The sequence below is a fragment of the Anser brachyrhynchus genome (genome assembly GCF_964034855.1).
Source record: "Anser brachyrhynchus genome assembly, chromosome: 3".
Classification (NCBI taxonomy): domain Eukaryota; kingdom Metazoa; phylum Chordata; class Aves; order Anseriformes; family Anatidae; genus Anser; species Anser brachyrhynchus.
This window is the reverse complement of record NC_137696.1, coordinates 74044636-74072179: the sequence shown is the minus strand read 5'-3', so window position 1 is coordinate 74072179 and position 27544 is coordinate 74044636. Positions and strand designations below refer to the sequence as shown.

Below are 27544 nucleotides of genomic sequence, written 5' to 3'. Positions count from 1 at the left end.
ACTTGAATGAGTCATGTGCTTCTTTTCTATTCCATAAAGGCTAGGGAGGCCCTAATACTTACAGTTCAAAATACAGTTGCAGTGCTCCATAACGTTTTGAAGAATGAAGTATTTAAGAAAAGTGGATGTTCTGCCTTTCTGGTTGAACATTTTTAAGCTATCTTTTGTAATATAACATAAAATGATTTAGTTCTCAAAGAATAACTGAATTACATAAATAAAACATTACATAAAAGATGTCTGAGTACAATTTATGTGAAGTGAATTTCACAAGATCTGGACTATTGTAGAAAATTCAACTCACCTCTTCTTGATCCTTTTATTCTATCTAAACATAAGAATTTATATCAGTTCGAAAAATCTATTACTCTTTCTCATAACTGAATCCATTATTTTACCTCCATGATCCATCAAGTAAAAACAAGCGCAATACATAGCTCTAGCAGAACCTTGAACATAAAAGGCCTCAAGAATAGAATAAGTTAAACCCATCTTACCGTGCACTATAACCAGATATGATAACCTTGACATTTAATTTAAATCAAGTCATAGAAAAGACATCTGACTATAATTGCTATTGGTCATATAAATAAATACATGATTATAAAATGGATTGGACTTGGAAAGGTATAGTTTTGCGTGTTACATTGCCAATAGCACATTGAACTTTGTGATGGTTTATCACCCTTTGCTACCTTCGTCCTCCAGTCTTTCCTGGTAATGGATCCATCTGGCTGAAAAAATACGGAGAGAAAGAGCTGAGAATAAATAAATAAATAACAAAAAAAATAATATAAAAAAGCTTCTTTTTCCACATTACTCTTCATTTCCAGAGCTTTGCACATTACACTGCGTTGATGATTTTTTCTCTTATTTGTTCCCCTGCCATCCCAGGGGTGGTATTACAGCTTGAATTAGAGTGGCAACCTTTCACTAGTCCAACCAGGCCTGGCTTTAGGATCAGACAAAATAAGGAAACAAATGTAAATGTCTGGATTTAAGCCAGAAAGATGAACCAATGGATCTCATGGCAGCATATGTGGTTTTAAGCTTTGCCTCACTTCATTTATGGCTGGTGGCAAAAAAGACTCTACAAGGCACCACAATTTCTCAGGGCAATGCAGTGGAGAAAAATGATCATCCTGGCCCCACCACCTACCTGCCTTTTTTGCCTTTCCTTGATTTCTTCTTCTGCTAAGAAAAGAGGGTTGGCTGGTCACCAGGCACACATCAGTGAGGTGGAAATTTTGTTTAGGCTTAGAAAACAAAGGCTGGCTGCACTCCTTCACCTACACTATGTCACCTTGGGGAAGCCAAATATGCACATATTGCCTCTAAACTGGACAAAATAAACTAATTTATTTGATGTGGTGTATAGAATGAGACACACCAAAGTGACTTTACCTCCTGCTGTCAGCCAGTGCTGCTGCTTATCTCCCATCCTGGGCCAGCACATACTAGAGGCAGCTGGCAGACCCAAACTCCGTTAATAAGCTAGGGCTGTGCAAGCATGCAGAGAGACAGGAGGAGAGGAAAATGAGCAGGATGTAGCAGCAGGGGAAAATGCCTGCCAGCATCATCCCAGCATGCCAGGCTCTGTCACCTGGAGGCCACCACATGGGGGTGCCCGCTCCTTTCAGCTAAGCAAAGACACATCTTGAGGCCACACTTGGAAGTGTAAGTTTGAAACAACTAATTTCGTTTTACAACATGTATGTTATCACACATACACACTCTCAACAAAGAAGTTTGTCTCTCTCCTGGATACCTTTACAACAACAAACAGAAAACAAACAAACAAACAAGCTTCTGGGGTGCTTTATAGGAGAAACGTAGTTTTGGTGTACCATCTCAAGGAGCCCTTCTCTCTGTTTTGACTATAGGAGAAATTAGGGAGACAATCTGTCCAACTTGACTGGACGAACAGCTTTTCTGTTCCCTATATGCTGGTTTAGGCTAATGTTCATTGTGCAGGTGTACTTTCCTCAAAATTACTGGTTTTCCTTCAGTGGAGTGCTACAAAATCCTTTTTACTTCCACCTGAGGGCAGGAGCCAGCACAGAGAAGCTTGGACAAGTTGGTAAAATTTGAAATTCAGAAAATTTTCCCATTTCCCTATTGCTGTTGTAGTTTGTTTGTTTGGTATTATTTTCCTGGCAACTCACCTTGGGAAAAAAAAAAAAAAAAAAAAGTCTCCATTGAAACGCACTTCTGTCCTTTTCAAGGTTATATTTCTTTTATCAGCTTTTTTTTTTTTTTTGAATCATGCATGCTCAGCTTTTATTTGCAACATTCTTAATGTTTCCAGTCTGAAAAATCATCTTAGAAATACTGCTTGAACATCAAGATTGCAAGTTTGATGATGAGTTTGAATAACACCATTCCTATTCTGACTACATAACACATCTCTGTGGGATTTGCTAACCTCATATTGCAACAGTGCTAAACAGAGCTCCTGGCCAGAAGAGAGGTGCGTGGATTGATGGAGGTTTGATAACCGTAAATAATATCTCACTGGGGCCAGGAGCCAGTAGTTATCATTAGCCTAGAAACAAACAGGGGCGGTATTACAGCATGAGACTTTGCCTGGGACTCTCCCAGATCATTCCATGCCAATTCTTATCAGTATGGGTTTGGCAAAGCCATTTAACCTCTTCTTTCAGAGTGGTGATCACTTTCCAAAATCACATGGATGGTATGACAGCTAATTAATTACTGTTGTATTGTGCTTAACAAACGTAATTAGTATAAAGACAGCTACAAGGGAGAAACACTGCACAAAAAAAATGAAGGTGAACAGAGACGGAACACTAAAGAGGCTATAGGTGTGGTCAGACAGAAAGAGGAAGAATAAATAAGGAATAGAACTCTGAATAGACAGTGCATAAAAGATGTGCTTGAAAGAAATATATATATATATAATAATAAAAAGGTATGCTGCCTTCCAAAAGTAGAGGAGGGGAAAAGGAAATTAAAAATTAGAAGCAAGGCACTGAGATGAATGGATCTGAGATATCCAAAGAGAAGAAAAGATGATAAAGAAAAAAGGTAATAAAAACCACCCAGCCTTTAAAGTAATGAATCTTTTAATTTATTTATACCTTTTTTGATATTAGAGGAAAATGGTTGAAAACTCACACTGAGCTCATGCTATGTTAACACAGTAGAGCTCTTAATTCCTGGATTATGTTGTTAAATAATTAACTGATGAATCATAAGTAAATAATTGAAACTTGGTTCTCTAAACCTCACAACTGAGAACATTAAACTGTCACAGTTATATTAAATTTTAGCAAAACTGATATTGAAGTTAATTAGAAAATCTGGAAAAAACTTCTAAAATCTGTAGCTGTGAAGACTGCTAGCAGAAGCATCTGGGCCCCGTTTCCCTGTGGAACAAAATAAAAGGGATCATCAATTATTTAAATCTCCTACATTAATGTTAAATCTAGAGAAGATGGAAGCATGGATTTCTAGTTCTTCTGTGAAATACCTACACCTGCCCTGAGCCTTGTCCTGTTGGAGAAGGCTGTTGATGTATGCAGAAGGATAAGAAGTAGGGGGTCACACTGACATGCTAATGTAGTTTTGATTTCTTTTTAAAATATCCAGAATTCCTAAACTTTAAGAGCTATGAAACAAGTCCTTACACTTCAATAGACAATGATAGATCATAGGTTTCAAGACACTATTTAACATTCAAAACAAACAGCTTCAGGAATCTAATAATAATTGTGTTTATTCTTGTAAAAGAGGAACAGTATACAAACTAGAAAACATCACTCCTGCATCCACAGAACAAAATAATTCCTTTCCCCCCATGAACTTTTTTTTCTTTTTTTTTGTTTTTCCAATACAGCAAAAGCATGTGTACTTTGGGTCTAAGCAAGGCAATTAATCTGGATTCTGCCATCATCATGTTAATGGGATTTTTATTATTTTTTTGTTCCGTAAGAGAACTCTCAAAGCACAGATCCTGCTGTGCAGAGCGATCAAACTCCTCTACAAGCACAAACTGGTACAGTCCAAAAATCTGAGAAAAAGCAAATAATTATTCCCATAAAGAAATTATGAAATGCTGTAGTGTTACTGAGATTAATTTCTTTTTTTTTTTTCATTCTTGTGATCAGATATTTAAAAAATAAATAGAAGGCAGTTTGTATTTGAAAAGCCCCCACCCTTCCAGCTTCCTGATGCTTAGTCTTGCAAAACACTTGCCAGCAGCAAAATCTTGAAGTGTCTTTGAGTGCCAACACTGGCGTGACAATGTACCAGCCCTCCTTATCTTCACTTCATAACGTCTCACTCCACATCTGGTCTTAAATTAATTTCACAGCCACCCCTTCAGTCACATTCATCCACTTTTCCACATCAACCCCCACCTTGGGGTTCACTTGGCGTTGCCATAGGTGTTGGCACTGATGTCATTCTCTATGAAGCTCTCCAGCTGCCAGCACAAGCCCTGGAAGGTGGGCCTCTTGCTGGCCTCCTGGCTCCAGCACAGCATCATCATCTCATAGAGAGCCTGTGGGCAGGACCTGGGCTTAGGCAGTCTGTACCCCTTGTCCAGCATCTGGATCACCTGGTGTCCTGACAGGCCTGTTGATGGTTCAAGAAAGAAGGAATTCATCAGACTTCCAGGGTCTGTATAGGCACGTGTGGCGCCGCATGTCCCTGTCTCCTACCGAGATGAGAAAACGGGGTGCTTTCTCCAACTGCAGCCATGCTAAGGGCAGAGATGGGAGTGGGAAAGCACCATTCCACTGTAAAAGGACACAGAAACCAATGGAGGTGCCCTGATCAGCAGCTGAAAAGCACCTCCAGCACCTCCCAGGCTCCTCATCCCGACTGTTCCGATGCAAGGCATTTCAAATGGGTTTGTCTCGGTGGGAGGCTTCTCCTCCACCACCCGTACTTTGCTTAAATTATTTTGACATCTACTTTACTTAAGCTAAATCTAAGTTGTTCTGCTCTCAGCAGCTCCAAAACCTCCCAAGAAAATCTATCCTGCTTTTGAATTTTCCTTGCATTTGGAAAGTTTTCGATAACATCAACCCTAATTTTCCTCTGGTGCAGTTATCTTGTGGTATCCTGCTCTGTCACCGTGGGTCATGGAGAAGAAGCAATTCCCTTATCTTTGTTGTACCTTTTATGTATTAAGGCTATTGTCCAATTCCCTTTCAATTTTCTACTCTTTAAACTCAATCCTCAGTTGTGTAATCTTTACTTCTTTTTCTTAGATCTCTGAATGATGTCTCCTTTGTACGTTACCCGTTGCCACAATGGTTCAACATAACCTTATCTCTTAACTGATTACAGAGGACAAACTCCTGAAAGTAATATCAAGAAAGCAAATAACCACGGCAAAAAGACATTTTCTTCTGTAAAGTTAAAGGCAAACTATGCCTTTGCCAAGGTATAATGCTATGTATTTACTCAGACAATACCAAAAATCATGGTGCTATGTATCATTTCTACTTGAATAATTTATTTATGTATGTGTGTTTACATATGCACACATATACAGTTCATGTAAGAACAAGTTGAGGATTTGGAGAATTTTTGTTTGTTTGTTTGTTTGTTTTGTTTTTGTGTTTTTTTTTTTTTTTTCTTAAAGTGCTTTCACAGGACGGGAGGATGGGAATTAAAAAGCAAAATCAACTTTTCCTTTTACAGTAAGTACCAGTTTGGGACCCCATGAAATGTAATTTATGGTAAATGCACCAGCCCTCAGGTCTGTTGGGATGCAACATAACTTTTTTTGCTTCAGTCTTGCCCTTGTGTTCTCCTCACTAGCACAAAATGAATCACAGTCAGGCTTTTCATTGATATCTGTTGTTACTGGAGCCACAGGTCTTGAGCATTTCTCAGAGTGCTAGGTATATTGGCTGTTCTCATACCATTAAATGTACTTTTGTGGTTGGTGAAATTTTATTCCTAATACTTGTGATCCTTCTCTTTATGAAATCTTTCCACTGTGTAGTCAAATATGAGGGAATGTGGGAAAATCACCCTCATTCATTTTTTGGATGGCTTCTTCCTGAAGTACCTATGCAGTATTTCATCAACGATAGCGCATTCTTTTATGTGATATCCACACAAAAGAAAGGAAAAACAAGGCAGCAGGCAGGTGAGAGAATGAGACTGCACCTTCAGTACTGTGTTCAGTTTTGGGGCCCTCACTGCAAGAAGGACATTGAGGCCCTGGAGCAGTGTCCAGAGAAGGGCTATGATGCTGGTGAAGGGTCTTGAACACAACTCCTATGAGGAGTGGCTGAGCAAACAGGTTGTTTAGTCTGGAGAAGAGGACACTCAAGGGAAACCTTATTGCTCTCTAGAACTACCTGAAAGGAAGTTGTGGGGAGCTGGGGGTCGGCCTCTTCTTGCAGATAACTTGCAAGAGTTTGGGTTGGAAATTAGGAGAAATTTCTTCTCAGAAAGAGCGGTCAGGCATTGGGACGGGTTGCCCAGGAAAGTGGTGGCATCATTGTCCTGGGGGCCTTTAAGGAAAGGTTGGACCTGGTGCTTAGTGGGTAATATTGGTAGTATAGGGATGGTTGGACCAGATGATCTTGGAGGCCTTTTCCAACCTTAATGATTCTATGATTCTATAAAAAGCCTTCCCCTTTTCCACATTCCAGCAGCTGGCATCTTTGATCTGGTGCTGGAGGGAAATAGGCAGTTGGCTTCTGTGTATGTGAAATGCAGGTTGACTCCAGCAAGAGAAATCTTGAATGGCTGTTGATCACAGCCTTTGGAAAGCTTCCAGGGAGCCTGGGGCAGCCAGAAGGTCTGACCCACTAAATGGGCATCATCTGAACAGCTACCTTTCTGTATTTACAGTTCTAACCCTTTAACATGCCTGTAGTTTGGGCATTAAGCTTTTTAATGTGTCCTGGTTTCAGCTAGGATAGAGTTAATTTTCCTCCTAGTAGCTGGTATGGTGCTGTGTTTGGGATTTAGGATGAGAACAATATTGATAACATGCTGATTTTTAATTGTTGCAGAGCAGTGCTTACACTAAGCCAAGGACTTTTCAGCTTCTTGTTCTGACCTGCCAGAGGGCAGGCTGGGGGTGCAGCGGGAGCTGAGAGGGACTCAGGACAGCTGACCCAAACTGGCCAAAAGGATATTCCATACCATCTGACGTCTTGATGAACAATAAATACAGGGGGGCTGACCGGGGTGGGGGACCAGCTGCTCAGGGGTAGGCTGGGCATCAGTCAGCGGGTGGTGAGCAATTGCATTGTCCATCACTTGGTTTGTACACTTTATTATTATTATTATTATTATTATTATACTTTCTTTTCTGTCCTAATAAACTGTCTCTATCTCAACCCACGGGCTTTCATTTCTTTCTGATTCTCTCCCCCATCCCAGAGATGGAGGGGGTAGGGTGAGCGAATGGCTTCATGGTGCTTAGTTGCCAGCCATGTTAAACCACAACAATACGTCGTTCTAAAAGCAAGAAAACAACTAGAAATCATTCCTTAGGTAAAAATACTTACCTGCATATGGCATCTTTCCATAAGTCATTATTTCATAGACAAGTATTCCAAACGACCACACATCTGACTTAATGCTGAATTTGTTGTAGCAGATTGCCTCGGGGGCTGTCCACTTCACTGGAAGTTTTGTTTCAGGCCTGGTTTCACACATATTTCCATTTTCTACCTGTCATCAGTAAAACAAAGTAAGTCTGATTTAGGATCATCTTTAGCAAAGCACTTAAGCACCTGACCAAGCTAAGCTTGTGCTTAAACTTATCAAACGCTTGCCTTTCATGGTATTAAAGCATGCACTTACTGAAGTCTTTTGTTGAAGTGGGCTTTACAGTTGAGAAGTGCTACTGTTCATTGGAGGCCTTTCCAAAGCATTTATCATTTCAAGTGAGCACACAGCGTTGGAGTGGCTTGTGATTAATTATGACCTGCTACTGTGAGCTCTGAATCTGGTGTGCAAGATCTCAAAAATCTGTCAGAAGTGGCAGTGTAAGCATCCTGCTGACACTAGAGACCAAATGTCTCCATGTCAGGTCTTCAGTAAATAGAGAAGGGAAGAGCTAGAGCTAATGAATTCAGAACCTTTGTTCTGTGATTCATTGTAATGTTGAAGGGCCATTAACTTTGATAACAATTGCTTAAGAAGGTTTCAGGACTGAAGAACAAACTCCAAGTGATTCAAATTAACATTAGCTTACAGTGGCTGCAATTAATTCATGTGAAGTGAAGACGAAATACATATTAAAAAAAAGAAAAATTATTTGCTTGCAAATTTGAGTTAATTTTCCTTACCCATAGAAACATTTCCTTAAAGTTTTATAGCATGGACACCTAAACTTTGTGAACACTTATTCTCTCTTTAATTCCTAAATGTGGTTTAGCGTACATCACCCACACTCAAGCCTTGGTCAGGTTTTCCTCTTACAAATTCAGGCAAATGTATACAAGAATTTCTGTTGGTTTTTTGTTTGTTTGTTTAATTTAGAATGTATCTTTTTCATCTGTGATGTCCTAAAGCTTTGAACTATTGGTTCAAATGTCTTGTGTCTACATATCTATGTCTTGTATCTACACGTTGATATAATTGGCATTTTGACCATAATACTCATCTCTAGAAGCAAGAAATGATTTGATTACGCTAATTAACATTCTGTATTTCACTTCTCTCAGCTACTCATGTGGGATCTTTGCATGTGACCATCCTAGTACTTTGACTCAAGAGACAGAATATTCCTAAGAAAGTCTGCAAAAATGACTCTATAACAGAATATTTTAGTGAAGTTAAATTTTAACAAGCAATGTCAACAGCTGTAAATTATTACCCTTTTTAGTGAGAACAAAGGAGGAATACATATTATAAGCAATCTTCATTTAAAAACATATATTTTTCATGTTAAAGATGTTCAATCTGATCTTATATATAACTAGAAGAATTAAAATTAAGCAAAAAGCACTTTCAAAGCCCCTTGATACCATTGTCAAGCCATTATTTTACAGTTCAGTATATGTAATAAATCCAACTCTGTTATGAACTTCAATATGCTGCTTGAATTAAAAAGAAAAAGTAAATGAGAAGCAGAGGGCTTTCTTCTCTGTTTTTCTTTCTCATAAAAGCATAAATCAATAAAAGCAATAGTAAGACCTCAGAAATCATGGACTACATTTTGAATCCATAAAATATGTCAAATCAAGTCTTTCCAACCCTGTTCAGATCCTTTTTAGAGGTAAGAAATCTCATTTCTAATCCACAGCTCTTTCTAGGGTGACCTTGGTCAGCATTACTTGACATTCCATACCTTTCAAGGGTAGAGATAAAAAAAAAAAAAAAAAAAGAGAATGCAATGGCAATGAACTTAAAACTGCATCAGATTCAAACGTTTGAGAGTTCTCTTTATGAACTCCACAGTTAGTGGTGCAGAGGAATAAGATTATTTTATGATTGCTACCTACACTCCCAAGCATCACAGAGACAAAGGAGAAGTAAAAAAAGGAGAAAATAGCTGTGAATGCATTTTTATCTGCTTTTTCTTACAGGCTCAGGATAGTAATTCCTGCAATCTCTCTTCATGTGCCAGACACTAGTCTTGTGGATAAAGGCTGCAAAGCAAAGGTTTCCTTCCTTGGTGGCTGAGTGGGAAGCCATCTTCCCACCCCGCTGCCATCTTCAGACTAACACAAAGGCACAGGACAGCTTCTAACCTTGCATATGATAACACAAGTAGTGGGTACAAGGAAATGCATTAAGGATTCTTTTCTCTCTGGACTTGCTTTTTTGCCTGAACACACTAATTTAGAGGTTACAGGACATACCTTAGTTGATGTCTTCTGCCTTTTCCCCTAGAGCTGAAGTAGAGCCAATTTACCCTTTCACAACCCACCTTAAAAACTCTTGCAAGTCCAAAATCCGCCACTTTGTAAACACTGTGTTCACCAACAAGAACGTTTCTGGCTGCCAAATCCCGATGGATATAGTTCTGGGTTTCAAGGTAAGCCATCCCAGAAGCCACCTGAGCAGCCATGTCTACTTGTTGTTTCAAGAAGATTTTGGAGCCTGCATCCTCTATTTAAAAAGAAAAAGACAAAAGTAATATAATATTTGTGGTATTCAGATATAAATAGCAGTTGACTTAATTATATAGCCAACACAAATCAAGGCAACCATGCAATGCAATGAAGTAACAGACCAAACAAATGTCAGAGGTTAGTGAATGGCACTACTTTAAGTCACAGAGCTTGTTTCATGATAACCAAGTGACAATGACTGCCCCATCTTGTCGAAAACAGTAGATGCTAAATACAGCAGTTGTTCTAGGTCTAGAAGGATCCGGTGACATATTCTAAAGAAAAAGACATTTATCTACTGTTAGCAATGCAGATATTTGCCTTTCTGAAAAGTGCATAACCCATCCCAAAATGCAAGTAAGAGTTAATATCAGTACTCACTGGATGTAGCCAAAGATGACTAAAGAGGGAAAAGGACAAAATTAGCCCTGCTGCCTGTTCTCTGGTGATTCTTACTAGCAAATACACCACCTGCTGTCAAGTGTAACTCTCATTTTCATTTTACGGTCCACTTGACTGCTTCACACTGGTATCTCTGTTGCTGCTACTCAACAAAAGGACTCCTTGAGCTGCTTTCAAGCTTCCTGCTACTCTTGTAGAACTTTCTGAAGCAATGTTTAAGCCACTCCCACGGCGGTAAGATCAGCTAGTTTCAGAAATAGAGATTTGCTCTCAAAGATTGGCTGTTCAAATGAAGTAGCAAAATAACTTTGCACGGAACAGCTTGCCTCTACACATGAAGAAAAAGCCTCAGGTCCATGAAAACCTGCAGCCATAAATAGTAAGACAGGTACCAATAAGATGTTACTGGGGTATGACACGTTAGAATTCAAATCCAGGGACTTTATGGCATTTTGAGGACAGATAAACTCAGCATAGAATGTATACCCCTAGGTAATCTAGGTACGCCAAATCAGTGTTATAGTCAGGCATTGACACTCAAAGTCTGCAGCACTGAAACATATTTAGATGTCTGTAGCATCTAATACTCAGAATGATTTCAACTTTCTGTTTCAGAATTTTAACAATATCAAAAAGCTAAGTGTTTGCTGCTTCATGTATTGGCAGTTCTCCTTTCTCATTGAGGATGGTGACTCGTCTTCCTTACTGCCTCTGAGTTAAATAAAACGTTTTAGGCTGGCAGTTTTCTGTCACTTATTTTGAATTGATACACAGTGAAAGTGTCTTGGCATTGTTTTGCATAGCTTCCTCCAGTTCTGGCATTTTATCTGACCTACCCTTGCAGTCACCCCTTACAATAAGTGTGAAATTCCATTGTTTGCTAATCTATGCTGCACTCTCCTTGTCTTGAATTTTCTGTTCATCTGGATGTTCTGAGATGAATAGGTAAAAGAAATGAATTTTAAATGATTGTATTTGCTCTGTATATGTATTGTCCTACTTCCTTTTTGAGGCTAAACTCATTGGCATGATAATCTACTGCTGAGATTATTTATTTTTATTGTTGACTCAGAAATTCTTTTCCTCTCTCACACATATGTTTAATAGCTGCCTTGACCTTTAGAAAAGAAAGAGAAAATCAGTCTATGTGAAAATCTATGGCTTAACCATCAAGAAAATCTATCATCAGGCCACAGAATAATATAGTACTCAGAAGTTTTGCAGTTGTGATAACTGGCAGACATCAACATTTACTATTCATCTTACTGGACAAAAATAAATCCACAAATGAAGCTTACGCTGTATTTAACCAGAAAATAACTAAAGATGTACAAGTACCTGTATAGGTATGTGGGTTTTGGAAACTAGCTTATGTGACTCAGTTTAAAAACCCTCTCTTTGTGTTCTTTTTCACACTGCACCTTCACCTGAAGACTGTGAACTACCTCCTTGTTAATGCAGAGAAAGAGACCGACTTGAGCATGGGTTTGTCCTTGCTCTGTCAATGCTCCAGGCTGGCCTGATGCAAGCTTGCTCCAATTGACAGAACACAGCAATGTCACTGCAGAATGGATGACTCCTCATGTGTAATGAGCTGCGTAAGTGCAGAATAGGAGTCAGAGCTGCTAAATCGTTCTTGTGTTTTATTCCTTCTAGGACATACAGGTGCACCACATTAAAGGACAGGGACAAGATCCACCTCTATAAGTGGAGCTGCAGCAGAGGCTGACCTACTGCCTTTAGCATGTGGGCTGATGGACGGAAGGAGGCCACAACTGAACTCACTGTTGAAGTACTGCTACAGAGGTTTCCAGAACAGAGCCAGCTCCCATCTGTCTAAACCAGAGCAAGGTGGAAGAGTTTACAGCTGCATTATATTTGGGCATGCACATGTTTTAGTTTGTCTGAAAGTGTTATAAAGGAGGAAAAACTACAACAACAAAAAACAAAGTTAATATAACTTCCACATCCAAAACCAGGCACTACTTGTGAATTTACAAAACTTCCCCATGGCTTATTCTTTATCCTGTAAAGAAAAAGTAGCATTTTCATGCCCTTTCCTAGTAATATTTTTTGACATGACTATCCCCCTTATATGAAAAATTTATTAGAGGAAATATCAAAGACAGCTCAAGGTCTGCACCTTGTTCTAAGCAATCAATCACGATATCTCATTTAGGAAATATGGGCAAATATTCACATCAACAGAATCTTGACAATAAATAAATAAATACACAGCACTTTCACCAGTTGAGAGCATTTCCTTGGATATAATTCACCAAATTTCCAGACTGCGTCTCTGCCAGAAAAAGCCCCAGGTCTATCAGAAATGATAAAGGCATTCATACATTTATGATGATTTCATTCACATCCAATAACAAAGAAAAGTTTTTAGTTTCATTTTTGTTATACTGGTGGCAGCTCAGTAACTCTGCATAGCAGTGTTTATCAAGAAGTATCCCAAAGTACATTCACAGGGTACACAGGGAATTCATGTGCCCATCACAATTCAGTTGCTGTCATTATGGTGAAATGTGATAGTCACCATGCATAAAATATTAGGGCTTCTTAAAACGGAAAACACATACCAAACATTTCCAGAATTGGAATTTAACCAAGGAATGTTCTCCAGACTTTTCCTCTCTTCCAGTTTGCCATTTTTACTCATAACATACACAGAAACAGCAGCCTTTTGGAAATGTTTTCCTGGTTCTTGAAGTAGCTGAGTGTCAAGAATGCTTATCAGGAGCTATGCACTGACCTCCAACGGATAAAGATCACTTTCAGACAGAGAGCTCTACTCAAGCTTCAAATCTGTTTTCTTATTACTGTCACTAGTGGCAATGACTTCTCTGACCAATACCTATAAAAGCAGTTGAATCTCTGCCTCCACCTCTTAGTTCTGCTTATCTCCCTGTGCATAGGCCATCAGAAAAGGAGAGATACCAGCAGGTTTCCATTGGCCATTTTTACAGTTGTTTTGACAGCTGCCTGGAGACCAATGGACTTTGCATAGTCTCTTATGCGAGGCTGCAGGAATTAGTGCACAAATCAGGCTGTATACATGCAATGCCTACAAGGGCAGCTGCTGTGCATATGCTGGCAACTGATCTAAACATGGGCTGCAGTGCTGATATGTCCTGGACATATTGTATTCCTTGTACAAAGGGAGGAAAATTTTCACCTGTGCAATAGCTGTGATTCATCCTGGCTTTCTCAGAGCTATTTCTCTCATTCAATAAATGTTTTCATGCACAGCAATCATTTTCTGACATGCCAGGCTCTTTCAGTCAAATAAGCAGCAATCTGCACATAAAGGCGCCAAAGATGAGTATTTAAAGGAAATTTGTGCCTCGCAGCTTCTGACTACTAGCACTTAGTAATGCATGCAAACCTGTAGATGACCTGGCACAACTTCCTTTCAGCTTCTCTGGGGGCTTCCTAACTGGGCCATCCCTCTACTAGAGACTTCTTCAGCTGCAACTGTCCCTGGACCGAGCCTCACTTAAGAAACAGTTCCATAGAGAGGATGGGGGAAGAGGTGTATCACCTTAAATATTTTCCACAGTACTGCACAGGTCTTTGACTTACGGGCTGAAGGCAGAAGACATTTACTGAGATCTTGAAGATCTGTCTGAAGATTTTTAGGAGAAACTTCTTCTCAGAAAGACTGGTTAGGCATTGGAATGGGTTGGAGGTCTTTTCCAACCTTAACAATTCTATGATTCTAAGAGAACATCACAACCTTAGAGACATTTAGTATATCAGTCATCTCCTGAACTGAAAATGAGGAACAGCACTAGAACCAGGCATTTCTCAATAGCTGAGGTGAACTTACAGAGCAATCATTATGCTAATCTTTTCCAGGCTGTACAACTTTATTTTTAATTATTATTTGTCTTCAGAATAGCACTTCGAAGTGCTGCTGAGATAAAAGACCTGATGCAACAGGCAAGGGACAAATTCACAGTGAAAGACTATCCTTGCCTGATAATAGATTTTAAAGCTATTAAGTACATGCTGTGGAAATGCCTCCATTTTGTGTCAAATATGACGACTTGTCCTTTGGTATGCCTATATTTTTATTCTGTTGGTGTACATTCCCATCTAGTCATAGAACTGGTGGAAAAATACGTGTCATCATAAGGCAGGAACAAAACTGTAAATGTGATTCTTTCCTGCTTCTCAGATACTTTGGCATGTCAAATTTGTTCATAAACATCTTTCTTTCCTCTTTTCTCATCCCCAAATACAACAAATAAAGCAGCTTTTATATTAAACCAAGTGTTTTAACTCTATCTTTTATGTTAGTATATTTACTAAACTGAAAGCTGTGGCACCCCTTGAAATGAGTTTCTAGTTGTATGCTTACTTTGAAGGTATTCTAGAAGACTTCCATATTTCATAAGCTCTGTAATAATATAAATTGGGTCCTCCAAGGTACAAACAGCATAAAGCTGTATAAGCTTTGGATGTCTCAAGTTCTTCATTATTTGTGCTTCCCTCAGAAAGTCTTTTGGATCCATTGAACCTGAAACAACACCATATAACAAAACATAAGCTAAGGTTATTAAAGACCTTTCTACCAGCCTGGCAGTCTTAAGGCAATAACTGAGATTGTTTTCTGTCTCTCAAAGCACATTAGCATCTCAAATCTTCACAGTTCCCAGAGAAAACAGGCAGAGCAGCAGAAATAAACAGTTAATGAGTGAAATATGCCAGTTGCACAGGGATAGAGAACATATGTGTTCCAGACCCCAGGAATATAAAGGCTAAGATTAACCTCCCACAGGCCTCCCCTAGGCAGAAAAAAATGTGAAGCTAGAATGTAAACTGATATAATTTAAGCAAATAATTATGTTGCAACTTGTTAACAAAATACCTGGAAACTGAGGTAATAGTATCTAGATAATGAACATAGACTTTCCTACAAAAATTGTGCTACAATAAGAATATGTTGTGCTATCGTTATCAGCTTCAGCAATCAAACCCTGAAAGCACTGAAAACACTTTAGTATATAAGGAATGGATATGTGCATTTTATATACATAAATGCAAAAAACCTATTTATAATGTTTACATAATATATACATATAAATAAATACATATATTCTCAGAGTGAATATGCAACAGTAATTTTATACCACCTTAAATGTGTAAGTATCTTAACAGCTAATAATCCCAAATTTTTCTCATTATATAAGGTTATACTATCATCTCTAGTTCTATTCATATACACAGTGAGTCAATATATAAACTAAGCCAAAAAAAAAAAAAAAAAAAAAACAATGTAGAAACAGCACAGGGAGTGAAAGTCAGTGGCAAAGTTAGGATTACAGCTCATACTTTCTGAACAGGGCATTGATTAGGAAAAAAACATGCACAAATGATGAAAAGTTTTCTTTGTGGATGATTCAATAGTGATCAGATAATCTCAGAGGTTTGAGGATGATGGCAAATAACATGGATTTAACAATACTTGTAAAAACAAATGTGAAATTATCCAACTACTCAAATAGTTCCTTCCTCCCAAATCAAAATATTTTCATTAAGAAAATATTACACTGAGGTTTTTGAAAAAAAGCTACTCAAGTCTAATCTGTTCTATGCCATGTTTAAAAACAGCCTCTTTTCTTAGTGTAAGCAGAATAAGTCATTTGAGAAACCAAGCCTGCAAGAGTAAGAGTCTTTATTTTATTTTCTTTAACATTAGGTAACAGACAAGGTTCATTTGGGAGCTTGGCTCTGCTTCTAACATGGATGTTTAAATAGAGTGAAATGCTGTGACTATGCTAAATGTCTCAGCAATAAAACTCCACCAGAAAATCTGTTCTACAGAATGAACTAGTAAATCAGCCTGGACCACTTTACCCAACACCTAGCATGAATGCTACCACCTAAGCAGTGCTCCAACCTATTTCCCAAAACATAAAAATAATGTGCGGTTTTACATCCTTGCATCAATGTAATAGAAATGACTGAAAAATGTTGCTGATAAACATTGTGAAAAAAGCCACTTGACACTGCAACCTCTGAGAGCAAAGACTATTGCAAGGGACAGGTGCTCATACTGTTGTTCTAACACTTTGCTTGGCAATTCCACAGGGTCCAATTTGACAATATTTTATAGGATGCCATTAGGAGGGGTGGTGAAAGGCAATGGATTTCTATGCCATCAATAAATGGATAGCAGCCAATAATGCATCTCCTCAACTGGTACAGTGTATACCCATTCGTTTTTGTCACTGTCAGAGGAAAGTGGGGAACTGGACAAAAAGCAGATGACTCATAGATGGTCTTGATAGAGCAGAAATGATAACACTCAGGAGAAAAAAAAATATCTGTAATGATAACTTTACGTCCTTTTCCTATTTAGAGCAGCACAGTCTTTACAGTTTTATCTGACCTTTCCACAAATTCTTCTTTTCTAACAGTCAAAAAAAAAAAACAAAAAAAAAAACCTACAGTTATCTTTTTAGGGTTTGGGCTTACTTTGATACTGATTTAATACCGTGGTCCATTTGCTTTCTCTTTTCAAGATACATGCATTTGTTGTGGAAATCACCCTAAAGTCTAAAGAGAAGCTGTAAGTTATGAGGGATTGTTCATCTAAAGGTAAATGCATAAGCCTGACTAGTGATTTAGCATCATCGCCAACATTTGACATGTTGATCTTAAAAAGAATAAAGTATTTGCTAACTTGGGGTCTACCAAACCACCTTTCCTCTATGGATCATTATACAGGATTTCTTCACACCATAGAAAATGACAGTCTGATTTGTTTCCAACATCAAATTTTGCCTATAAGGAATCTCTCAGTTTAATCATGCTATAAACTTCTTCCTACAAATTGAACCCAAGCAACACGTTTTTCATATATGACAACTTCCAATAAAGTGATCAAGAGAGAAGTATTCTATTATGAATAACAGCAAGTTCTTCTTTACCCTGTTAATTAAAAATGTTAATAATAATAACAGTAATAATAACAAACCAGTGACAAGATCAATAAGTATTTTCTGCATAAAGAGTTTGTATAACCTTCATTTTTTTTAGTTTATATCTTTAAATAGCACAAGCAGTAAACAGCGACCAACCCTCCCCCTTATAGTGTAGTTAATGAATGAAATGGCTGCCAAAAAAAAAAAAAAAGTGGCTTTATCAATCTTTTGTCTAAGATTACATTTTAGCAATTCCATAAGCAAAGTAAAACTTGCCATCTCAAAACAAGACAATGTGCTTTCTACCAATCAAAGGAGCAAGAAAGAAGTTGCAGCATATTTCTCTGGGGAAGCTTATGGAAATGAAATAAGTAAAATATACGTCAAATGGAGTTTCAAATATTTTTTTTTTTTTAGTTTGTCATTCAATTATGTGTTTGTAATGAAGTAGTCATTTTCATCTGTAAATGGTAAACACAGTATGAACAGCAGATCAATGTAGGTTAGAAACAACTTGATCAAAAATCAACTATAACATAAGCTTTTACTCAAACAACATGTATCCTTTTGCAAGACACCAGTTTGTGAGTAGATTGATCAATACCTGAAGAAAATATGGGTTTGTTAATTTCTTTTTTGAACGAGAAATGTTTTGGTAAGACCAAAGTCCTTAAGAACCAAATGCTAGGATATTTTTATTTGGTGCAATCTATGATGTGTTTCTTTTCCAGAAATCACCTCTAATTTAAGGTTAATTAAAACAGGAACTTATTACTTTCTTTCTGAAAATATGTTGTTCTAGAATTGAGGAAGCTCCACATTACAAGGCAGACACTTGGTCAGTCATTTCTATCTGATTTCCACTGGCCTAAATGTAAGTGGTCTTTAAATATTTGATAAGCTCCTCTGGAGAGACTTTGTTGGCAACTTCTGATAAACCTTCAAAAATGACTTCAAAGTAACCTTGTACTTCAGAGCAACTTTGTCTTCTGTATAAGTTTATAAAGAGTGAATTTATGTAGAGAGTACACTGGGCGTTATTGTGATCTTCTGAAGAAGTTTATACATAATAAAGAAATAACATTAAAAAGTACAAGTTCTTACTAACACAAGAGACTAACTGTAAACTATTCACACTACCAGGAGAATATGATAGGTATCCAACAGCCCTCAAGCATGTTTTTCATCACATTCTAGTGAACTTACAAGTTAGTACAAGTTTATGTACTGAATTGTAAGTTATGTATTGTAAAGCTATGTACTAAACTAAATGGAATAAGTTTTCTTTGTTCAGGGAAATAGGGAAAATTTCCTGTGTGCAAAGCTTTTTACACTGCATATGCCTAAAGACATGACATACTGAAGAACTGAATATATTACAAAAACCTCTGATAACTACCGACCCAGAGACTATTTTGAGAATGCCTCCTAAACAAATCTTGCTTGGGAAGCTTCCATGCAAAGAGAGGAACTTGGGAGATACTTTACAATATGATAATGACAAGTGCATCTGTAAACTTGAACAGGCCATAAGGAACTTTCTCAGCTATGATTAATCGGTGATGATAGATGTCTTCTATATGTGCTGACAGTTGGAGAAGCAAACTAGCCCCGGGAACAGGTTCTAGAGAATCTATCACACTCAGCATAGGACAAAGTGCAAATCCCTGCTGTAATGATTTCCACTTAAATAGAAAAAACAATGTCTCAGTGAGAAAATAAAAACAGAAATATGAAATGGCATGGTTCAGGGACCTACAACAAGAGAGTGTTGTGCAGAGCCAAGAACAGAAATAGCAGTTGCTGGCTTCTAGACCATTTTCTTATCTCTGATTCCTACACATCTTTGATAGTTGTGGGTCAATAACTCGAAAGGCAGATAAGATGTTCCTTAAAGCAAAGATGTTCTTGTGTTTTGTTTTTTTCATTAACCCATCCATCACTATGTTTTTGCCCGCTAAAATGCCACAGATGTCTCAAAAGTAGAGTGAGTCAAACACCAATGAACAAATAAGACAATTATCTGAATGTAGGCATCACATTACTACAGTTTTTGCTTATAGCCATAGTGATCAACAGATGTATAGTTCTGTGCCTTCTAGCCTAGATGCCACACATTTTAGTCAGTTGTGGCCTAGAAATACTCGTGTTTTCAACTTTTATTCCCTGCTGAACTGTCTTCAGTGTGCTGCTGAAACACTTGAGCAACTCACTGCCAGAATCTTGAAGGAGGCTGCCATCAGCTCATGCAATGCAGTTCTTCAACATAGAATGGTTCATGATTATGCACCTGCATAATCAATATGGAAAATTTGTTCTTCATAGTGCAGTGGACAAACCTCCACTGCTCAATTTTTTCAGCTAAGCCTAATGTAATTGTGTTCTCAGTCACACCCCTGCAAAGTTACCAGCTAATATTGCCTTTTATATTAGGTTTACTGCATAAGAGAACTTTGTTTATAGACATCTGAAAATGTACTTAGAGGATTCTCCTCTGAAGAAGTATAATTTTCAATGTGAATGCTAATTTGTAAAAACATATAGGAAAATATTAAATCAAGAGTTACTGCATAATCAATCACAAAGCATGAGTATCCTGAGGGAGCACCAAAGTAGGAAAGCAGGAGCTCTTTGGCTGCTCTCCACCATATACCTGGGAATATATTCTGAACAGTGTGTTCAGCTCTTCTTGGCAGGAGACCCTTAAAAAAAAAAAAAAAAAAAAAAAAACAACTCCTGCTCCTCTGACATTTTTTATCAGGACCATGTCCTAGTTTAGATATGGTAGAATCCAATATAAACAATTGTTGCACAGAAGATCAAAGAAGGGGGGACATTAAACCCTTGCCTGTTTATGATTATTGCAGAAGGGATCTAGCAGCAATCATGGCTCATATGCTGCCTTACAACTGCTGGAGGCTCTTCTTCCTGTGCCATTCTCCACTGGATGTTTGGGGAAAAAGTAATAAGGTTCTACCTAATATTGCCAGAAACAATGAGGGAAGAAGAGGGAGAAGGGAAGAGGAAATAAGAGAAAGGAGACAAATAGGAGTAGGAGATGGAAGGACATGACCACCCATATACTCCACAAAGGAGGGTATTGTCCCAGGGGACAAAAATACTGTAGCTGAAACCGCTAAATATAACACCAGCAAGTGCTGAGGTGACACGGAAGGCTGGTACCAAAGGATCAAGATTTATGAATTTTAACATAATGATAGCCTGTCTCACACTGGTAAAAAAAGTTTAAGATAAAAAAAAAAATCTAAATATTGTTGTATTAATTAAAGACATTGAAGATATTGTACATGACTTGCTATTACTTTAATCAAAAGACTGTAGCATACAGATGAGACTTGTGACTCTTCCTGCAAGGTTAACAGAAATCTTGTACAAATTTAAGGATCACAGACTATTTTTTTGACATTGTGAATGGCTCCACAGTCCACCATTGGCTCTGAAAAAAAGTTTCTAAGAAGTCAGGGGGAAAAAAATGATACTGGATCAATAGATCTCATCTTCTGATGGTTTTAGTGAGGAAGTTCTGATTATTCTGTTTAGAGATGGACAAAAAACTGCTAGCAGAAACAGGAACTCGTTGAAAAAGGATGGTTCATTAAATCTGAAAACATCTCAGGTTGAGTTCTTTTTCCTGCAAAATCTACCTTATTGTCCAGGAGGCTTGTGTGTGGAGCCTTATCATCCATAGCCAGCGAACTGCAAACCCAGCCCCCTGAAGCTGGTTAAACCAGATACTCCATAGTCAGGAAGGCAATGGGGGTTTATCCCACCAGGTTCTTCAGAGAACAGTCATTTCCTGTGACCTCCTCAGGAACCCCAGTCCCCCTCCAGTTCTTGGTCAGAGGACTCAGAGGTTCATCACTGTGAGAGCTCAGAGGCTCCAACAGCTTAACATGTTTCTTAGTTTTGTCACTGTTGCAAAATCTGTGGAAATTACAAAATGCTGCTGGTAGCTGGATTCACCTCTTCCAACTTCAGACACTAGATCTGAGTTAGTTGTCCAGACTTTGCAATCAATTGAAATAAACATGCTTTAATAACATGTTATTCCCTGGTTCTAATGTAGATTTCTAATCTATAGTATGACTCATATGACATGTAAATACCTATTTCTTCCCACTAATTATTAAAGTCTGATACATCTAAGATGTTAGATGCCTAAAGATAGGGGAAAAAAAATGTAACTAGTATGCTAGACATTAATGCTTCTGAAAGGAACACTTGTGAATTTTCTAGTTCGTGTGCAATATCTGAAAAATTGGCTCTAGCTCCAGATTGGAATGGAAACAGATTTATGAGTATCCTAATTACTCATAAGCCAGAAATCACATATTTCCATCAAGTGAGAATTGGTTCAGGGAAAAGTCCATCATTGCTACCTCAACAGAATTCTGGGAGTTGAATTATTCTTACAGGTTGGAAGGCCATCTACCTAAATACAATCATCTTAAACCTTTTAGCAGCAATAGATAGAAATTAGAGAGGATCCAGAAAATCTATTTGAGAAAATTTTAAAGATGATTGCAAATTGTGATTGAAAATTGATTTAACTCAGTTTTTAAGTACCTCCAGAAAAGAAAGAAAAAAAAAAGAAAAAAAAAAAAGAAAAAAAAAAAAAGCATACAAGGAGGCCTTTATTTTATTAGAAGACATAACATACATTAAAGTGAAGACAGCAGGTAAACCCTGATGAGAAATTATGCCCACATTCTTACAGTCATTGTGATATATAATTGATGCAAACTGTCAAAGAGAGCAGAAGCAACTTCTGTCTGTACCGCCATCTCAGGACTGGAAGATGTCTAGTTATTATCTAGCCAAAAGCAAGCTGCGTTTTAATTAGATGTAAATAATCCATCAGGTGGGTGAAATCTAATGGCATATAATAGCAAAGTATTCAGATTATACATGATCTAGATTTATACTGCAAATTAAAGCTCAACAGGAAAACACTCAAACTAGCAGAAATCCCTTATGGCTATCAAGCCCATGAATCTATGATGTGCTGATTTGTATCATGCTCTTCAAAGTTGTTTGATATGTGATTATTTTACTTTATTAATCTGCTCTTTCCTGGAAATGAGGGCATGTTTCCATGTCACAATTACTCTTATTAACATATCCTTCCTAAATCTATGCCCTGATTTCCTTGGGAGAGAAACCTGGAAGGGGTTTCAACTGGGAAAGAGAGTGCCCAGGGTGGAAACTGGCCACTGCACCACTACATGTTCATAGGTTTTCCAGGCCAAACAGCAAGGTACTAGGACTGCAGGAGAAATTGTCTCATAAGCATAATTTATTCCTGTGATCCTTTGTATACTTGCACTTTCCCTGTGATTCTTAATTATGAATGTCCCTCGCTACTAACACCTTAGTGCTATCTGCACATGCCAGTGCCTTCTTTTGCTTTATTTCCTTGAAAAACTCTTTGTATATAACAGTTGTTGCAGCCACAAAAGGGAAAAAATAAAAAATAAAAGAGAGGGAGAAAGAAAGAGAGAGAGAGGGAAAAAAAAAAAAAGAGGGAGAGAGAGAAAGAAGGGAAAGAAAGAAAGGAAAGAAAGAAGGGAAAGAAGGGAAAGAAGGGAAGAAGGGAAGAAGGGAAGAAAGAAAGAAAGAAAGAAAGAAAGAAAGAAAGAAAGAAAGAAAGAAAGAAAGAAAGAAAGAAAGAAAGAAAGAAAGAAAGAAAGAAAGAAAGAAAGAAAGAAAGAAAGAAAGAAAGAAAGAAAGAAAGAAAGAAAGAAAGAAAGAAAGAAAGAAAGAAAGAAAGAAGGAAGGAAGGAAAGAAAGAGAAAGAAAGAAAGAAAGAAGGAAAGAAAGAAAGAAAGAGAAAGAAAGAAAGAAAGAAAGAAAGAAAGAGAAAGAAAGAAAAAGAAAGAAAGAAAGAAAGAAAGAAAGAAAGAAAGAAAGAAAGAAAGAAAGAAAGAGAAAGAAAGAAAGAAAGAAAGAAAGAAAGAAAGAAAGAAAGAAAGAAAGAAAGAAAGAGAAAGAAAGAAAAAGAAAGAAAGAAAGAAAGAAAGAAAGAAAGAAAGAAAGAAAGAAAGAAAGAAAGAAAGAAAGAAAGAAAGAAAAGAAAAAAGAAAGAAAGAAAGAAGGAAGGAAGGAAAGAAAAAAAGAGAAAGAAAGAAAGAAAGAAGGAAAGAAAGAAAGAAAGAGAAAGAAAGAAAGAAAGAAAGAAAGAAAGAAAGAAAGAAAGAAAGAAAGAAAGAAAGAAAGAAAGAAAGAAAAAGAAAGAAAGAAAGAAAGAAAGAAAGAAAGAGAAAGAAAGAAAGAAAGAAAGAAAGAAAGAAAGAAAGAAAAGAAAAAAGAAAGAAAGAAAGAAAGAAAGAGAGAGAGAGAAGGAAGAAAAGCAAGCTATTAAATTGCAGCTGTAACTTGGCATTAGTGTCCCATGAAAGTTTCATGTATTTCTGTGTAGTATTGCCAGTTCTGATTGAGTCCATTATTAAAACAAGTTTGTTTCATAGAGAACTGATAATATTCACTGTTCCCATTATACAGCAGGAGAAGCTGAAGTAGAGTTTTGAAATGAGTTATTAAAAGGAGATGAAATGATTAGGAGAGCTTCCCATTTTGCATATGCAATACCAGATAAATGTCAGCTGCACTTTCCTCCTAAAGAAAATAAGTAGAAATGTATGCACTGCAATTTGTGCAAAATCTAATTATTTTGTTTGATGAGAAACAAATCTTTTCCTAGAGTGCTAATTGCCTCATATTTTCTTGAAGAAGGAATAAGGCAATCTCTAAAAGAAAACTTAATGTCACGAGAAATTTAAGATTAGTCTTGTTCTTCATCCCAGTTTTAATTTCCTTCTTTAAATATTGTTGAAAATATTTCATGCTTTAGGAAGAATCCTTCAGTCTTTTGCAATAGAACAAATTTGTCCAGATGTTGCTTTAAATCATTAAAAGAAAGTAAACTATGATGGACAAATTAGAGTCTTGCCTTATGGAGAAGAAAGGCAAGTACTATACTGGATTGTTTAAACAGAGGTATAACATGTAAGAAATATGAAATAATTCCCTGTCTTTACACAACTGGACTTGTTCTCCCTTTCAGAGTCATATCTGGAAAAAAAAAATAATTAATAATAAAAAAAAAAAAAAACACCTAAAACATCTTATCTACACGAAGAATTCTGCTTGTACTTCAGGTAGAAAGATTCAGGTCAGATACAAGGAGAACCAGGGTTCAGACTTCTGGTTTCAGAAGTCATTAAAAATAGGCTGATGGATCCCTGTCACAAAAGGTGGATTGCTGGATTCTGTCTTAGGACAGAGAAATGGACAGAAAATTCAAGATGGTTTCTGTGTTTACTAGGCAGTATGGAAATGCATCAGTTCTCTGAAAATGTATGCTGTCTTTCACACAACTTACAGAAGAACTTTCGTCTGAACAGTTTTCCTACTTTGGGTAAGAGAAAGAAAAAGACAAGGTTCTTATTTGTTTTCAGTTTGCAAGTTCCAAAACAGAAATAATACTGTGATGGAAGATAGCCCTAAAATGCATGCTTAAATTCCTCCCTGTTCAGGAGACAATTCAACTAGGACTCAAGCATATTTAGTTGTTCTTCTGAACCAAACATATCAATCTGTTTTGTTTTCTGAAACAGGATCATTAATGCCCAACTTGAGTTTTTTCAGTTAATAACAACAAACTATAATGTTAGCTTTTTTAAAAATGTATATATCATCCAGGCTACCTTTCTTCTCTATGAGATTCTTGCCATCTGCTGGCAGATGTTTTATGTTGTCAACTTAAAATGCACAGATTTAGTTAATGAAAAATAATCAAGAAGAAGTATCAAAAGCTATTTTAGTCACAAGGTTATATTATATGCAAACATATTAATGTTGTATATTAAAACCTAAGAAGATTGATTCAATCATTATTGAGATTAAAGTACTTCTTAAATACAACAAGCTTAACACAGTACGTCTTCCAAAAGAGTCTCTATAATATAGCATGTAGTCACCAGGAACAATTCTAGCAATGACAAACCAGAATTAAATTGATTACTTCACCTACAGATGAAATGTAGACACTCAATTCTATACCAGCAACATTGTACAAAGGAGATGGCCTTGCTGGGGTTGCCTTTTATGTAATATAGATATTGAAAAAGAATTTGTCCAGCTCACACAGAAACAGAAACCTATATAAAATTGTCATTCAAAATACCAAAGACTATCTGGACCTTGAGTTTTACCAGCCTTCATGTCTAAGTGCAATGATTTTAAGGATGGTTTCATATACTGATAGGGTCCCTTTTTAATACCATTGAAAAAATAAAGCAGCAGCTTTGGCAGCATTTCACATTATTAAGAGCAATTCACATACCTGGTTTTAATGTTTTGATTGCCACAGGGGTAGTATCGTTCCACCGTCCTTCCCATACCTCACCAAACTGACCAGATCCTAATTTTTTAACGAATTTCAAAGAATTTCGGTCTATCTCCCACTGGTCAACAGTTTTATATGTCAAATCAAAAGTATTAGGAATTTGTACCTGGTAAAAGAATATAAATAATATGTTAATTTAGATTTCTCTTTTTTTTTTTTCAACTGAATATCCAAGTCATTGTTAACTACATCATGCTAAGTTGAATCTGATATGAATGTTCCCTGAGAGCACAAACATGATTAAATAAGCTGAGAACACAAAATAGAGCCCAGTTCTTGGCTGTTTTTTTGTTTGTTTGTTTGTTTTGTTTGTTTGTTTGTTGTTAGAAATAAGAAATATCCTAAAGAAAATATCCTGCCATTAAAAGTAAAATTTAGAAGTCATCCTCCTAGCAAGCTTTTTTGAACAGTGATGTATTGCTTGCCTGTACCTTGTGGTTTTGTCTCAGAAATTACTTATGCACAGCTGGAGTTATGAAGCTGGAGGTTTCATCATCATATACAATTACAAAAAGGTATTAAGAAATCACTATTGGTCATATTTTCTCCTCCAACTGCAATATGATTTGTTCAAAATGGCATGGTATTTTGTTATTAACATATCAGCCTCAAGAATGAAACTGTATTGCTACCCAAAGATTCCTGAAAATATGCAGATCATTACCATTTTGAAATGGTGGAAGCAGCTACGGGGTTAGTACTTTCTGACTGACACCTGACAAATTAGCTTACAAAAACTATGTTGCACACTGTACTATCCACACATACCTTTAAACATGGTTTTCCAAGCACCACGCAAAGGCCATCACTGTTCTTACTGTAATAGTAAACAAACTCATTCAGAGTTTTAAAAATTTTCTGTCTGCTTAGGAAAAAGCCTTCTTTATCCAGACTTCGGATCCTGTAGTGCTTCACAGATTCACCATCTAAAACTAAGAAGATTTAAATATATTAAGTTTCCAGGTATCACAGCAATAGTACAATACAACTTTTGATGAGCATAATGGATATTAGATTCCTAAAGGTATTTGTGAGGACCTTAAAATAAATTATTTTCAAAAATGCCAACTATCCAAAATCTCTTTCAAAACAAAGCCCACTGTTTAGATAGCTTAGCATATCCAGTCTATCAGTCTTAAACTTTTTTTTCTTTTTAGATTTGGAGATCCACCATATGGATCGACACAACAATACATAAGGACATTATCTGTGAGGCAGTACATGTTTTCCACGACATGAAATGTTTTCTGTGTATGTTTTTGTAGGACAACAAAAACAGCCAGGAACATTTAATTCAAAGTAATTTATTGATCCATTTTTAATATTCCATTTGTCAGTATAAACATTCCAAACAACAGCTTCTGAACTGGTAGACATGTTAGAGCAAATATATTGTCCATAAACCATGATTTTCTGGAAAGCACTCACATTTTCCATGGGTTTTATTGAGTTTTGTGTGTGCTTGGAATATGTAAAAGTAAAGACAATAATGCTTGGTTTTGAATAGCTGATGACTACCCTTTCCATTGAAATGTATTTTATTCTTATCTGTTCTTTTGTAATCAAAAAGACCTTCACCTCCTCACTTCCAGTAGGTTATTCAGGTGCATCTCATGACACTCAAAGTGTCCTTCCCTGTGACCATCAGAGCACTCCTTGACAGTGCCAGAAGGAAAGCTAGGCCCCTGCAAACAGGATCTAGACAGAGA

General features: G+C 37.0%; 1 protein-coding gene across 2 annotated transcripts in view; it reads right to left on the bottom strand.

Annotated features, from left to right (window-relative positions):
- Window positions 1-2843: 2843 nt before the first annotated feature.
- FRK (fyn related Src family tyrosine kinase) overlaps window positions 2844-27544 on the bottom strand; it is a 60150-nt gene continuing 35449 nt past the window's right edge. The window contains exons 3-9 of one of the 2 annotated variants that reach the window (XM_080586592.1): window positions 26604-26767; window positions 25773-25941; window positions 14839-14997; window positions 9881-10062; window positions 7509-7674; window positions 4383-4599; window positions 2844-3389 (exon numbers count right to left, since the gene is read on the bottom strand). In XM_080586592.1, coding sequence (XP_080442718.1) covers window positions 4391-4599; window positions 7509-7674; window positions 9881-10062; window positions 14839-14997; window positions 25773-25941; window positions 26604-26767 — 1049 coding nt within the window. In that variant the 3' untranslated portion in view covers window positions 2844-3389; window positions 4383-4390. Of the gene's footprint in view, window positions 3390-3721; window positions 4600-7508; window positions 7675-9880; window positions 10063-14838; window positions 14998-25772; window positions 25942-26603; window positions 26768-27544 lie in introns of those variants that run through there. The other variant, XM_080586591.1, reaches the window with a different exon arrangement.